This window comes from Haliotis rubra, unplaced genomic scaffold (genome assembly GCF_003918875.1).
Source record: "Haliotis rubra isolate DU_JTF1 unplaced genomic scaffold, ASM391887v1 Scf29, whole genome shotgun sequence".
NCBI classification, from domain to species: Eukaryota; Metazoa; Mollusca; class Gastropoda; order Lepetellida; family Haliotidae; genus Haliotis; species Haliotis rubra.
The window spans coordinates 1484901-1497357 of NW_025766957.1; the positions used below are offsets into that span (position 1 = coordinate 1484901).

The window sequence follows — 12457 nt, forward strand, 5'->3', positions numbered from 1 at the left end:
CAATACCAAGAAATAGAGGAATAGTGAGTGAGTTTGGTTTTAAGCCCCTTTTAGCAGAGTTCCAGCAATGCCATTTCGGGGGACACCAGAAATGGGCTTCATACATTCTGCCCATGTGGGAATCGAACCCGGATCTTGGGCGTGACGAGCGAACGCTTAAACCACTAGGCTACCCAACCACCCTGACCTGTCTGAGATGACCCCTTTTCTACATATAGCTGACAACAATATATGTCAACACTTGTTACATTGTACTTTCTACACACTTACAGTCTGTTTGTCTTCAAATCAGAACGATGGATTGCAAAGTAACTCAAAATCGGGAATAGTCAAGTAAATGTACGGTACATGGCAATGAATACCCTGTTCCCAACAGTATTTGCTGTTTCAAATTTTAATACCCATCATTGATCATGACAGAAAGAAATAATACACCCCAACAATAAACTGTTTCACTTCAGCTGAGTGACGCGTCTTGTCAGTCAGCCATTATGTTTTCCATGTATCGCGTGCAGTACGTGTTTGCCCATTCCACACCAATTCTTAGTTAAACAGCAATTTCCTTCTCATTTGGAGTCAAGTGGTCTTAAGGCCAAGCATATCCATCTCAAAACCGAAATAACTCTTGCAATTTGTTTCCAATAAGTTTAATACAAAAGTTCCCTCATCAAAATCATAATTGTAAATGTGTCCTCAGCCTGCTTGTTTCCGCAGACCTACCAGTAGTGCAGTTCCTTCTGGCTCCTGCATCCAACTGGGTGCTAAGTACCCACACCGGCTGTGAAACAATGGATACATCATTAGCATCATCATCACCATATTCATCATCATAATCGTCGTCATCATCATCATCGTAGTCAGTCCAAAAACTCCAAATGAAAACAGTTCCATGGGAATATTTCCCCAAAAGGAAATATACACAAAGAACTTAATTAAGCACTGTGTGAAGTCCATTTCTGGTGTTCCCCATGCCGTGATATTGCTGGAATATTGCTAAAAGCGGCGTAAAACTAAACTCACTCACACTCACCCCATCAAGTGTTCGAAACCACCAAGTATAACCTCCAACTTCAAGGGCGTAGCTACCATTATAAAACAAAAGCCCGGGCTTACACATGAATTTTGCTAGAAAAGATATTTTTCTAATTCTTGCCAAAAATACATATTAACACGTTATCAGAACAACTTAAAAAATTGTAATCCCTCTATGAATCATATTGACTACAATATCCTTTGAAAGCAAAGAATTACCAATACAGTCATCATGTACAGTAAACATGTTTTTCTTCGCATCATAAATTTGAAAGGTGTCTTTCTTTCAGTGATGATTGTATTTCCATGGACATGACACTAGTACTGTTTTGTTAGTCATGATTAAATGTGAATCATAACTGACATGCAGATATTTACAGTCGCCCTTCAACAAAAAACTTAAGCGTTACTTCATTCTGTAGTCGTTCTGCGGGTTTTTAGGTACAACCTATCGGGCTTACACGTTAAAATTGGTTTGCTACGCGCCTGAGCTTGTAATCGGTTTCCCTTTTATGTTATCAAGGCTTATGCCTGATTGTAAAATAAAGGCTCTTACATTCAGACCCGGTCGGTTCACTTCGTAGAAAGAAAGGGTTGCCGAGCTGCCGAACAGATCACCGGTTCGGACCCTTCCAGTCGCAGTCAAACAGGTTGACAGAGAAACCGCTTCAACACCCCCTGTATCAGATATAGGACATACACGTGTCAGTTTGGTAAAATATATTGTCTGCTTATAACAACTGAACGCAATGTTATGCATTTATAGCGACAGAAGGGTAGAGTTTGCGTTTTTGTTTTTCCGTACTTATTGAATTTCTCGGAAAACTAATTAATGTGACTGACCACTATGTTGTTGTTATATTGAACCAACATTGAGCTTTGTAACGCGCATTCTGATTGGTGCATTAACCCTTGTCACCTACCCAATCAAATTAGCAAACGCAAATCATAGGCGGGTAATTGGGTATTTAGAGAACTATGGAATATACATTCTCTTCCCACAGAGGTTACTCCTGTCATATCTTCCTACGTAACCTCTGTTCTAATACGGCCATATTTCCCGGTTCTCGTAAAATCCCCTAGCGGCAAAAGATCGCAACACGAATTATCTCCCTTCTTTCTATCCAATCAGAACACGTGTTACATCGACTTAGATTCAACTTGACTAACACAAGCAAATGTGGGGCCACAAATATCCCCCCATCTGCCGGGGACTTGTGTTGATGTTACACACAAGACGTTTAATGGCTAGCTTGTCCGTTGTCAACGAGGGCGATGGAGACGCCACTGATCCGCCATAACATGACTGAGTTCTGTCTAGAAGAAACGTTTGCGCATTGCGCAGGGGAAGAAGTTTAGTTTTCTCGAAGCATACGGAAATTACCGAGGCCTTGCGAATGATCACTTTTGAAACAACGTCGCTGATTGCACAACTAAATCTGATTGCCTCCAATCACGAGTCTTGAACGCTTACACCATGAAAGGGCCGTATTAGAACAGAGGTTACGTAGGAAGATATGACAGGAGTAACCTCTGTGGGAAGAGAATGTGGAATATAGAGAACTATAATTATATCCTGAGGTAAGGGAAGCTTTACCACACGCGACCCAGGTGATACAGAGGCTGAAGCTCGACTTCTGTGACAACGCTTTTGTATTCTTATACGTGCCAGCTCTCGCGCATTTGGCCTGAGACTCACGCTTTTATAAGGGGGATTTTTCAGGGCATTATCATTTGCAGAAGCCCGAGGTCTTTCATTAACTGCACGACGAAAGGACTGGGTTCATATGAGAAATAGAAATAGAAATCTGTTACAAATCAGACATTTATGTCTGTTCTCAAGACAAAACTACAAAATTTAATTTGAGACTGGGTTCCTGTGAAAAATTTAAATACAACCCCGTTAAAAAGCACACAAAAAAGGTCTCAGTACATCGTTTCCAGTGATTTTTCTGAGAATGCAATTGACAATTATTCGTTGGCTTCATGGGGGATTTCAGGACCCAGTCGTGGAGAACAGCCCTTGGACTCCCTGATCTCAAGCATTTTTTACTCTTTTCCGGTCGGAAGCTCAGTATTCTACGACTACCCTCCTTATCTAGACTGCTGAAGCCGCAGGTAAATATGTGACATTTAAACACGCACTTTTATATATTAATAATAATAATGAGTCCACATATATAGCGCCAAACTCCACCCCAGGTATGCTTATAGCGCTAACAACGAATAGCATACCACATTATTACCCCGGATAACCCCAAATGCCTGTTAGGCGCTAGAAAGTTATAGTCACATGACTTATCCCACCGGGTACCCATTTTCCGCTGGGTGAACAGAGGCAGACAAACTCACTTGCCTAAGGTGAGACCACATGTATGACATGTGCTTCGTTGTGGGTCAGGACTGAAGTCCTAGAAAATCTCAGAAGTCAAGCTGCCAAACACGGTCACCCATCCAAGGACTCTCCGTGCTCAACGTTGCTTTTCCTCCCTTGATTCGGGACCTGAGCTCTATGCACAGGACCGCACACCACCACAGTTACTTTGATATCTATCAAAGAGTTGCCTCAGAACCTGATCAAGAATAATCGAAAGTATTTAGTTTACTCAACCTGAATCAGGAAAGGCCGGGGCAGCATCGGTGTTCACACAAAGACAGGACCCGGCAGAGGGAGGAGGGTCTGAAACGAGAGAGAAACGTAATGTTTAAGTATCGCTTTGGCTGTGACACCTATCAGCGGTTGATATGTAGTGAGCAAATGCGAGAGTTTAGTTTTACGCCGCCTTTTGCAATATTCCAGCAATATCACGGCTGGATACACCAGAAACTGGTTTCATTCATTGTACCCATGTGGTGAATCGAACCGTGTGTGACGAGTGAACACCCCTATCAATAGTATAGTGAGTGACAGAGTTGGGGTTTACGCCACTTTTAGCAATATTCCAGCAATGTCACGGCTAGGGACACCAGAAAGTGGCATAACACAATGTGCCCATGTGGGGAATCGAACCCGGGTCTTCGGCGTGACGAGCGAACGCCTTAACCACTAGGCTACCCAACCGCCCCTATCAGTAAATCGATATTTTATCTATAATTGATTAGTAAGATCGATCGTTCATTACTGGAGTGATTGAGTGAGTTTAGTTCTACGCCGCAATCAGCAATATTCCAGCTATATGGCGGCGGTCTGTAAATAATCGAGTCTGGACCAGACAATCCAGTGATCAACAACATGAGCATTGATCTGCGCAATTTGAATATAATGACAAGTGTCAACAAAGGCAGCGAGCCTGACCACCCGATCCCGTTAGTCGCCTCTTACGACAAGAATGGGTTACTGAAGACCAATTCTACCCAGATCTTCCTGGCCTCATCACTGGATGGACACTTTTACCTGGCGGTGCAGTCATGATGCATACATGGTACAAGTACAGATTGATGACAGCGATAACAGTACCTATATTCTTACCAGAGTTCGCAGCCGCTCACTCGTATAATGAACAATATGACGAAAACAAATCAAAATAAGCACAGGCAAATAATTCAGTGATGAGTACGTCAACAAGTAAATGTGTATCGACCTGAGATAATTTATTCACAAACTAATAGGAGACGGAAAGGGTTGTTGCCGCTACTTACCTGGGCATCCTGAAGCTTGACCTTCACATACTGGTCGATAATACCAATTGTCGTTTCCTCCTTTCCACAGGAACTTGTTCTGGCTGAGCGTTGTCATGGTGAATGCCCTGTCGTAGGTATCTGCATCCGAACCGTGTTCCCATCGAGCGTTCCTCATAGCCTTCCCACCTGCACCTCCCCAGCGCCAGGTCCCAGATATCTTCTCCAGGTGCATCCAGTGCTGCATCCAGTCTGTAGGGAAGATGTAATGGATGTACGCAAATGAAAGGATGATAATATGTTTTTAATAACATACTAAAAATAACTCTTTGCTTTATGTAAATATCATTAAATATTCTGAAACATATAGCTGGAATATAGCTGAGTGTTATAACAACAAACAGACCAAAAACAATACAACGCCACTATGTCTTCATACTATCGGGTCTTCTTCAAAGAAAGGGTGCTATCTGGGTGTAACTTACTTGTCGCCTCGAAGACCTTCTTCTGTTTATCAGGATCCTGCAGTTGCACTAGTTTGAGCCCGTTGTCCTCGCAGTACGCCCTGGCGTCCGTGAAGGTAAGGTTATGATCAAGACCATAAATACAGGTTCCGCCAATCTGAGCCTTTACTGTATTGTCAGTGTAGGTGGACACGATGTTTGCTGTGCACTTGGAGCTGTCTGGTTAGGGTAAAGAAACAAAACATATGTTTACTAAGCTTGCTGTTTGTATAGGATACATTTTGTATATCTTCATTTATTTATTTATTTTTATTTTGTTTTATTTATTTTTTTATTATTATTTATTTTATTTTATTTTATTTATTTTATTTTATTTTTTATTTTATTTTTTTTTGGGGGGGGGGATGTTGGTTGAGGGTTGTTTCTATTTGAGTTTGGTTTTGGTTTTGGTTTTCTGTTGTTTGTTTGTGTATGTGGCTTTGTGCTCTGTAGTCTTTACTGTGTGTTGGTTTAATGAGTTCATTGTGAAAGTGTAGGTAGGAGGACAACGCCTGCGCCTTTCTGTAGACCCACTAGCACGGACAGGATCTAAGGATCATTATCAGACCGAATCAGATTCGAACCCACATTCAGCCTGATCCAAATCAGATGTCAGGCGATGATAATAATGTTTCTCCCAACGGACTTTCATTATCAAATTAAATTTTCGAAATCGAAATAAACATCTAGTAGTTTATTATCTACCCCTCTAAAAAGATTATCTTGAAACTAAACTGACGTTCAGAAGAAAGTACACAGTCACCTGGTTCTTTGGTAAAATGTTTTCTTTTAAACAGCATTAATATTTTAAAAAGTGTTTTGATTCTGCCTTGTCACAAACATTGTGCAAGTGTTTCCAAAACACCAGATATTGTACCCAATTACAACATTGCTAGCGAAATATTTAATGGAAATAGTCCCAAAACACCAGGTGTGCACTTTCTTATGAACGCCAGTATAAATCCGTCTATGCTCCCTAAACATTTTCATTAAAAGGTGAGTGGGTGAGTTTAGGTTTACGCCGCACTCAGCAATATTCCAGCTATATGGTGGCGGTCTGTATATAATCCAGTCTGAACCAGACAATCCAGTGATCAACAGCATGAACATCGACCTACGCAGCGAGTCTGACCACCCGATCCCGTTAGTCGCCTCCTACGACAAGCATGGGTTACTGAAGACCAATTCTCACTTGTTTATTGAACCAAGGATAGAGAATAAGCATATGACCTCCCCGAAACAATGTAAAATGTCATAATGTGATTTACTATTGGCTTCATCGCCACTAGGAACATAGGTCTGTTTGACTGTTTGAACTTTATAGACATTTTGGGGACGACAAAGCGGGAAAGAAACATATTTCAAAGCTAAATATGTCCCATTGTGGAACGGTATCCCTGTCAAGAATTGATTAAAGTAAAAGGTGACAACATGGCAATTGGTTGTGACCCTTGGTTAATCTTGACGCAATTTCTTTGGTTTTGTAAAGAATGCAACGACACAACGTCCATAAAGTCGTAAAAGGTAAGTCATTTGCGCTTCACGAAAGAGCCAATCGACTGATCAGTATCATGAGCATCGTTCTACGTAACTGGGATACGATGACATGTGTCAGCCAAATCAGCCTGCTTGACCACCCGATCCCGTTTGTCGCCTCTTACGACAAGCATGGGTTACTGAAGATCAATTCTAACCCGAATCTTCACGGGAGGAACAGAAAAGGACGTCCACGTGCCTACCTGGTATCACCACATCCAACGAGCACTGTCCGGGACATGCGGATTCGCCTCCCAAACTTGCCATTGACGTAGGTACCTCCACGTTCTGAAAGGGGAATTCTTAGTGGCGATAATCATTAAATATGAAGGCAAGTATTCATAATCATAATCATAAACTACCAGAATATACTATAAATGCTGAAACCATTAGCTGGGACTCTTGCTACATTCCATCTTGGATCCCCAGTGAGTGCGTGCGTGAGTGAGCAGGTGAGAGTCGAAGTGAACAAGTGTTTGATTTATTGCCGCTTTGAACAGTATTTCAGTTAAATCACAAAATACCAGAAATTTAGCTTCACACATTCTACCCGTGTGGGGAATCGAACTCGGGCTTTCGGCGTGACGAGCGAACGCTTAAACCATTAAACCATTAGGCTATAATAATTAGGGTATTCGGACCCGAGTTGAAAGTTTTCTAGGATCACACACAGAGAGAGAGAGAGAGAGAGGGGCTCCCCTAAGGCAAGTCTTCAACTCTTTGAAGTATGAACGATCACAACTGAAGAATAATTTGTGTAGAAATCGGACAATGGGTTGAAGTGGGGACCTACTCAGCCGTATATAAGGCTGACGTTCTATTCTTGTGGTGGCCGACTAGCCTAGTTTCTGAGACCACAGTATAGGGACAAGATATGCCATGTTAATGTGTTTATAAACACGTTTGTGTTTATGTCTGTGTTGACCTTATCTAGTAACTATTCAGCGGTGCATTCAGACTGGGCTCTTGTGTATTGACGACGTTATCAATACTGGCAACTTACTTGGTCACGTTCTGCTTACAAGATGATACTACCAATTGAGCCTGCGGATGGCGCAGCAAAGATCTCAAACCAGTCAAGATTTCTTGGATATCATCCGGGTACTAAAACATCAATCCGGGGAATTGCCCTTAATCAGTGCCCCTTTAAAGCGTTCACTTGTCACACCGAAAACCCAGGTTCCATTCACCACATTGGTACAATGTGTGAAGCCAATTTACTATGTCCCCCGCCGTGATATTGCTGGAATATTGCTAAATGTGGCTAAACTCATTCACTCACTCTTGTGATGTGGGTGAAATAACGCCAAATTCAGAGTTTTACCGAACTTAGTGCCCCTTGCAATCAACATTTAGATCCCGTGCAGGCTCTCTGATCCAAGACCCGTGAAGATCCGGGTTAGAATTGGTCTTCAGTAACCCATATGCTTGTCGTAAGAGGTGACTAAGATCGGGTGATCAGGCTTGCTGACCGTATCCCAATTGCATAGTAAAATGCCCATGCTGTTGATCACTGGAGTATCTGGTCCAAATTCGATTTTTTACAGACCGCCGCCATATAGCTGGAATATTGCTGAGTGTGGCGTTAAACAACCAACCATCCAACCAATCGCTGATCCAAATTGGGCCTAACAGCACCTGTCTACTACTGTTTACTCACCCCAGTTGGCAATGTAACGGTAAAGTCTGTATCATTCTTAGCGATGGCAATGGCACACACATCTGTTCCTGTAGGGAGATCAAAGAAAATGATTTACATTTCTATCTACCAGAAGAAAGGAAGAAGAACTGTATTTGTAGGATGAACCCGGGCCACAGATCAAGAAACAACTGACACAAGAAGTCGTTCAACCATCACACAGCATTGCATTACAGAATTTTAACATCATGACCATAAGATACATAATGTAATAAATCTCCAAGAAATTGTCTTTCTAAATTTCACTCCAGAACTCACGAAGTCAACACACTGTAAAAGCTACAGAGCACACACACGCACACAAACACACACGCACAAACACACACAACACAGGCTAGGATATTTTACAAAATCAGGCAGATGCAATTTTCTCAGATCTTCTGTCAAATAACTGAAAAGAGTAGAATTCGTCTATAGCTTTATTGTACGATGGACATATCTACTAGCTACATCAAATAAGGCTTACAGACAGACAGACAGACAGATATTTTATTCAGTATCAAGGCCAAAGGCCCATAATACAAAATAGATTGGTTGAAATAAGCGCACATAAAAGTGACAGGTTTATGTTTTCACAGCTGCAGCTCTAGTTTTATGGATGCATTTCAAAAATTTATGATAATATTTTTATCTTTACTGTTAAGAATGTGTATTAAGTTTTGTTTGCTAACATTATCATACAAAACTGGAGTAATAAGCCTTTTTCTAGCATCATTATAAAATTGGCAATCAAAAAGGGCATGTGTTTCATCTTCAATCCAGTTCATATTATTTAATTTACAGTAAAAACAGACTCTGTCAGCCATTGGTATGTCATTATATCTTCCTACCTCTATACCTAACCCAAAATTGCTACACCTGAACTTTGCTGGGAGAGATTTTAGATAGGGAGATATAGATAACGATAGGTAGCTTTCTACATGCAGTAATGATTTAAAGTGTTTGTAGGCAAATGAATCTGAAAGGTTATGAATAGTGGCAGACCATGATTGTTTGAGATTATCCGAAAGCCGAAGTTTAAACTGCTGCATAAATGCCTTGCTATCACCGACATCCTGTGAGAGCCATACAAACCCAAAACCGAATGTAAATAAGATATTTTTATATTTGTAGCCCATGTAGTCCTACCCGAATCATCAAGCGATTTCAACATATTGTAACCCTGAAATGGGAGTCGATGTGATTCTAACTGAATTAACCTACACCAATATTTAACCGCTCTAGACATATAATTAAATTGTAATGGAAGCCTGCCACATTCCCCTAGAACCATAATACCACTTACATTTCTGCTAACTCTGAGATATTGTCTGCAAATCTTAATCTGAAGACCTTCAATAATTTTACAATATAATGTTCCCCAAACCTCAGATCCATAACACAGAATAGGCAGAATGACAGAGTCAAACAACTTAAAGAGATCCTGAGCTGACAGATTACCCAAATTTCTTTGAAACGAATAGATAGATACAAGTGCTCCATTACCCTGAGAGAGCTTGTCCATATTGGAGTTCACCTCACGTTCAGTTATGACATCATTTAAGTCATCATCACGCACAGTGTGACACACTGCACCTTGAATGTCACATGAAGATAACTGTAAGTCTTGATCACAAGTCAACAAAGAGGAAACATGTTTGACCCAGTCACGTTTGGTCAATATTAACATTTATACCAGGTGTTTTCCTAGTACACTTTAGTAAGTGCCAAAACATTTTAGGGTCCTTCCTGGCTTCCACAAGTTTGTGTTGCTTGTCTTCATAGTATTGTCTCTTTTTCACTTTAAAAAGGCATTTCAACGATGATCTTAGCGATTTGAACACATTAAAATCAACGCCATAGTCTCTGTGAGCTCTAAGATCAGCATATTTATTACATTTAAGTTCTCCTAATTCTTGGTCCCACCATCATGGGTTTGAAATTTCCTTGTGTTAGGTTTATATAGTTTCCTAGCAAAGTATGCAGACTGATAGAAAATGTTTGTGATAGCTAATATTGCTGCGTCAATATTGTTATTTATCTTATCACACAGGGTTCCATGTTCAGTTTCGATTAAATCTTTAAAGTTACTAATGAAATTGTCCGAAGAATCCTGGTCCCATACAAACTTTATCCAATCATGTGAAGTTTGTTCATGTACAGTGTCACTAGTATGTAGTTTGGTATCTGTTTGTGTATTACCATCACTATTAGCTTCACAGTCACATGTTGAGTAGAAGCCAGTGTTTAATGAACATGATATTGGGAAATGATTGGAGTAATCAACATCTTCCACTTTAAAATCACTTATGTATGGAAATAGCTTTGCTGAAGCTATGACATAGTCCACAACACTTGAACCATTATAGGTATAACAGGTGAATTCCCCATGTTTATCTGCAAACAGTCTACCATTCAAAATATGTATACCAAAACTTCGACAGACTTCTGCCAGTTTTTTTTCCATAATTATTCAAACATTGATCTTTATGGATCTGGGGATGTCAAGTCATCACTTGGGTAACCATAAGGCTTACAATCAGTATGTAATATAAATATATATATACAGACATGTCACATACTGAACACAAAAATAGGGCATCATGAACAATTGTGGAGATTTCCATGCCTTTGTTGTAAATACAGAGCATAAAATGTTTATGTGTTCCACACATGTACACAGTTTTAGTATATATCATACATACAAATCAATTATGATTGTTGGAATTCGTCTTATATATAGTATGGTGAGGCTGTTCTTAAGCAAATGTTCTTGGCACCAATGATCGAATGAGCAGAGGTGCCAGGAGATTTGTATTGCTTTAATTTATTGTTTAATGTCGCATACTGCAATGCTCCAGCCATTTGACAATGGTCTGTAAATAGTAGTGACTGTACCAGATAATTCAGTGATTAATTTGGTGATAAATAATTCTTTCCATCGGGTATGAGTACAAGCAATATGATTCAGTTTCAGCAACACTCGGACTAATTCAGAAAGCGGACATTTTCAAAATACCTTTTCTCCAGGCTTCCAAATCCTATGATGCAAATAGTGTTTAAGTAAACTTAATAATTTAAGAAACTTATAATACCGCTTCAAAAAACTTTAATAAAAATGTCTGGCGTGTCAGATTAATGCGGGGTGAAAGCCAAAAATGATTCAGGGCGTCGATCGACAAAGCGTTCGTAGCGCTACGACATTCGTAAGCTTATAATGAACTATAGAGTTAGGACACGTCGTAACGTTACGAACGCTTTGTGGATCGGGGCCCAGGTCTGATAAATTCACAAGCACAGTACGATGCTGACACACATAACTGAGCGAACTAGGATGCCAACCTTTGATCATCGGTTTCTGGTACTCCCAAGGGAGAAAAGTCGCACCATCTGATTTCTATTTTTTGGTGATACCTTTCTTTGCCCGGTAGTTAGCATAAAGATTACAATTTCAAGAGGGCTATTTTATATGAAAGTATATAGCAACTGATGGTTAGCTATCGTCCAGGGTCCGGTTCCACAAAACCACCGTATAGTAAGCCTATGTTGAAGTATGGGACTTATTATCTTAACGCTAAGATCGCTTTGTGCAGCAGGGCTCTGATGTACATATATGACATACCTGTTTCATTGTAACAGATGCAGTCTCCAACGTCGATGCTCTGTACCTCTACGACGACGAAAACGAAGAGCAACGTCCACAGCATCGCTGTAGAATAGTACATGTCGTAACAGACAAGTCACCCTCTAACAGATGGTCCTCTGCTGCCGCCGAATCTCCTAAGACTGGTCGTGCACACTGTAATATTCTACTTATAGGGTTGATCCTTTCGGTGCACAGCAGAAAGCATTCACCTATTTCATACACCGCACACAATTTGTATTACCCAAATTTACCAACGTTAGGAAATCTACGTATCATCTGGCTGTCAGATTTACACACGTTTAAAGGAGTGTTAAAATAAACGAACACTCAACTCTGTATTTACATGTATTTCACAGTGTTTTTCACATTGTTTTCATGTGTTTTCTAGCGGGTTATAGCTAAAACGGCACCACAGCAGAACGGCACCAAATTTGTGTGGCGAAA

General features: G+C 40.5%; 1 protein-coding gene across 2 annotated transcripts in view; it reads right to left on the minus strand.

The window, feature by feature from the left end:
• The window catches only part of LOC124281794, a 31310-nt gene extending 19116 nt beyond the window's left edge, over window positions 1-12194 (minus strand). Inside the window, exons 1-8 of one of the 2 annotated variants that reach the window (XM_046717784.1) lie at window positions 11990-12194; window positions 8350-8417; window positions 6893-6977; window positions 5136-5333; window positions 4672-4902; window positions 3644-3712; window positions 1589-1710; window positions 721-778 (exon numbers count right to left, since the gene is read on the minus strand). In XM_046717784.1, the coding sequence (XP_046573740.1) occupies window positions 721-778; window positions 1589-1710; window positions 3644-3712; window positions 4672-4902; window positions 5136-5333; window positions 6893-6977; window positions 8350-8417; window positions 11990-12092 (934 nt within the window). In that variant the 5' untranslated portion in view covers window positions 12093-12194. The remainder of the gene's footprint in view (window positions 1-720; window positions 779-1588; window positions 1711-3643; window positions 3713-4671; window positions 4903-5135; window positions 5334-6892; window positions 6978-8349; window positions 8418-11989) is intronic. The other variant, XM_046717783.1, reaches the window with a different exon arrangement.
• Between the last annotated feature and the right edge of the window lie 263 nt (window positions 12195-12457).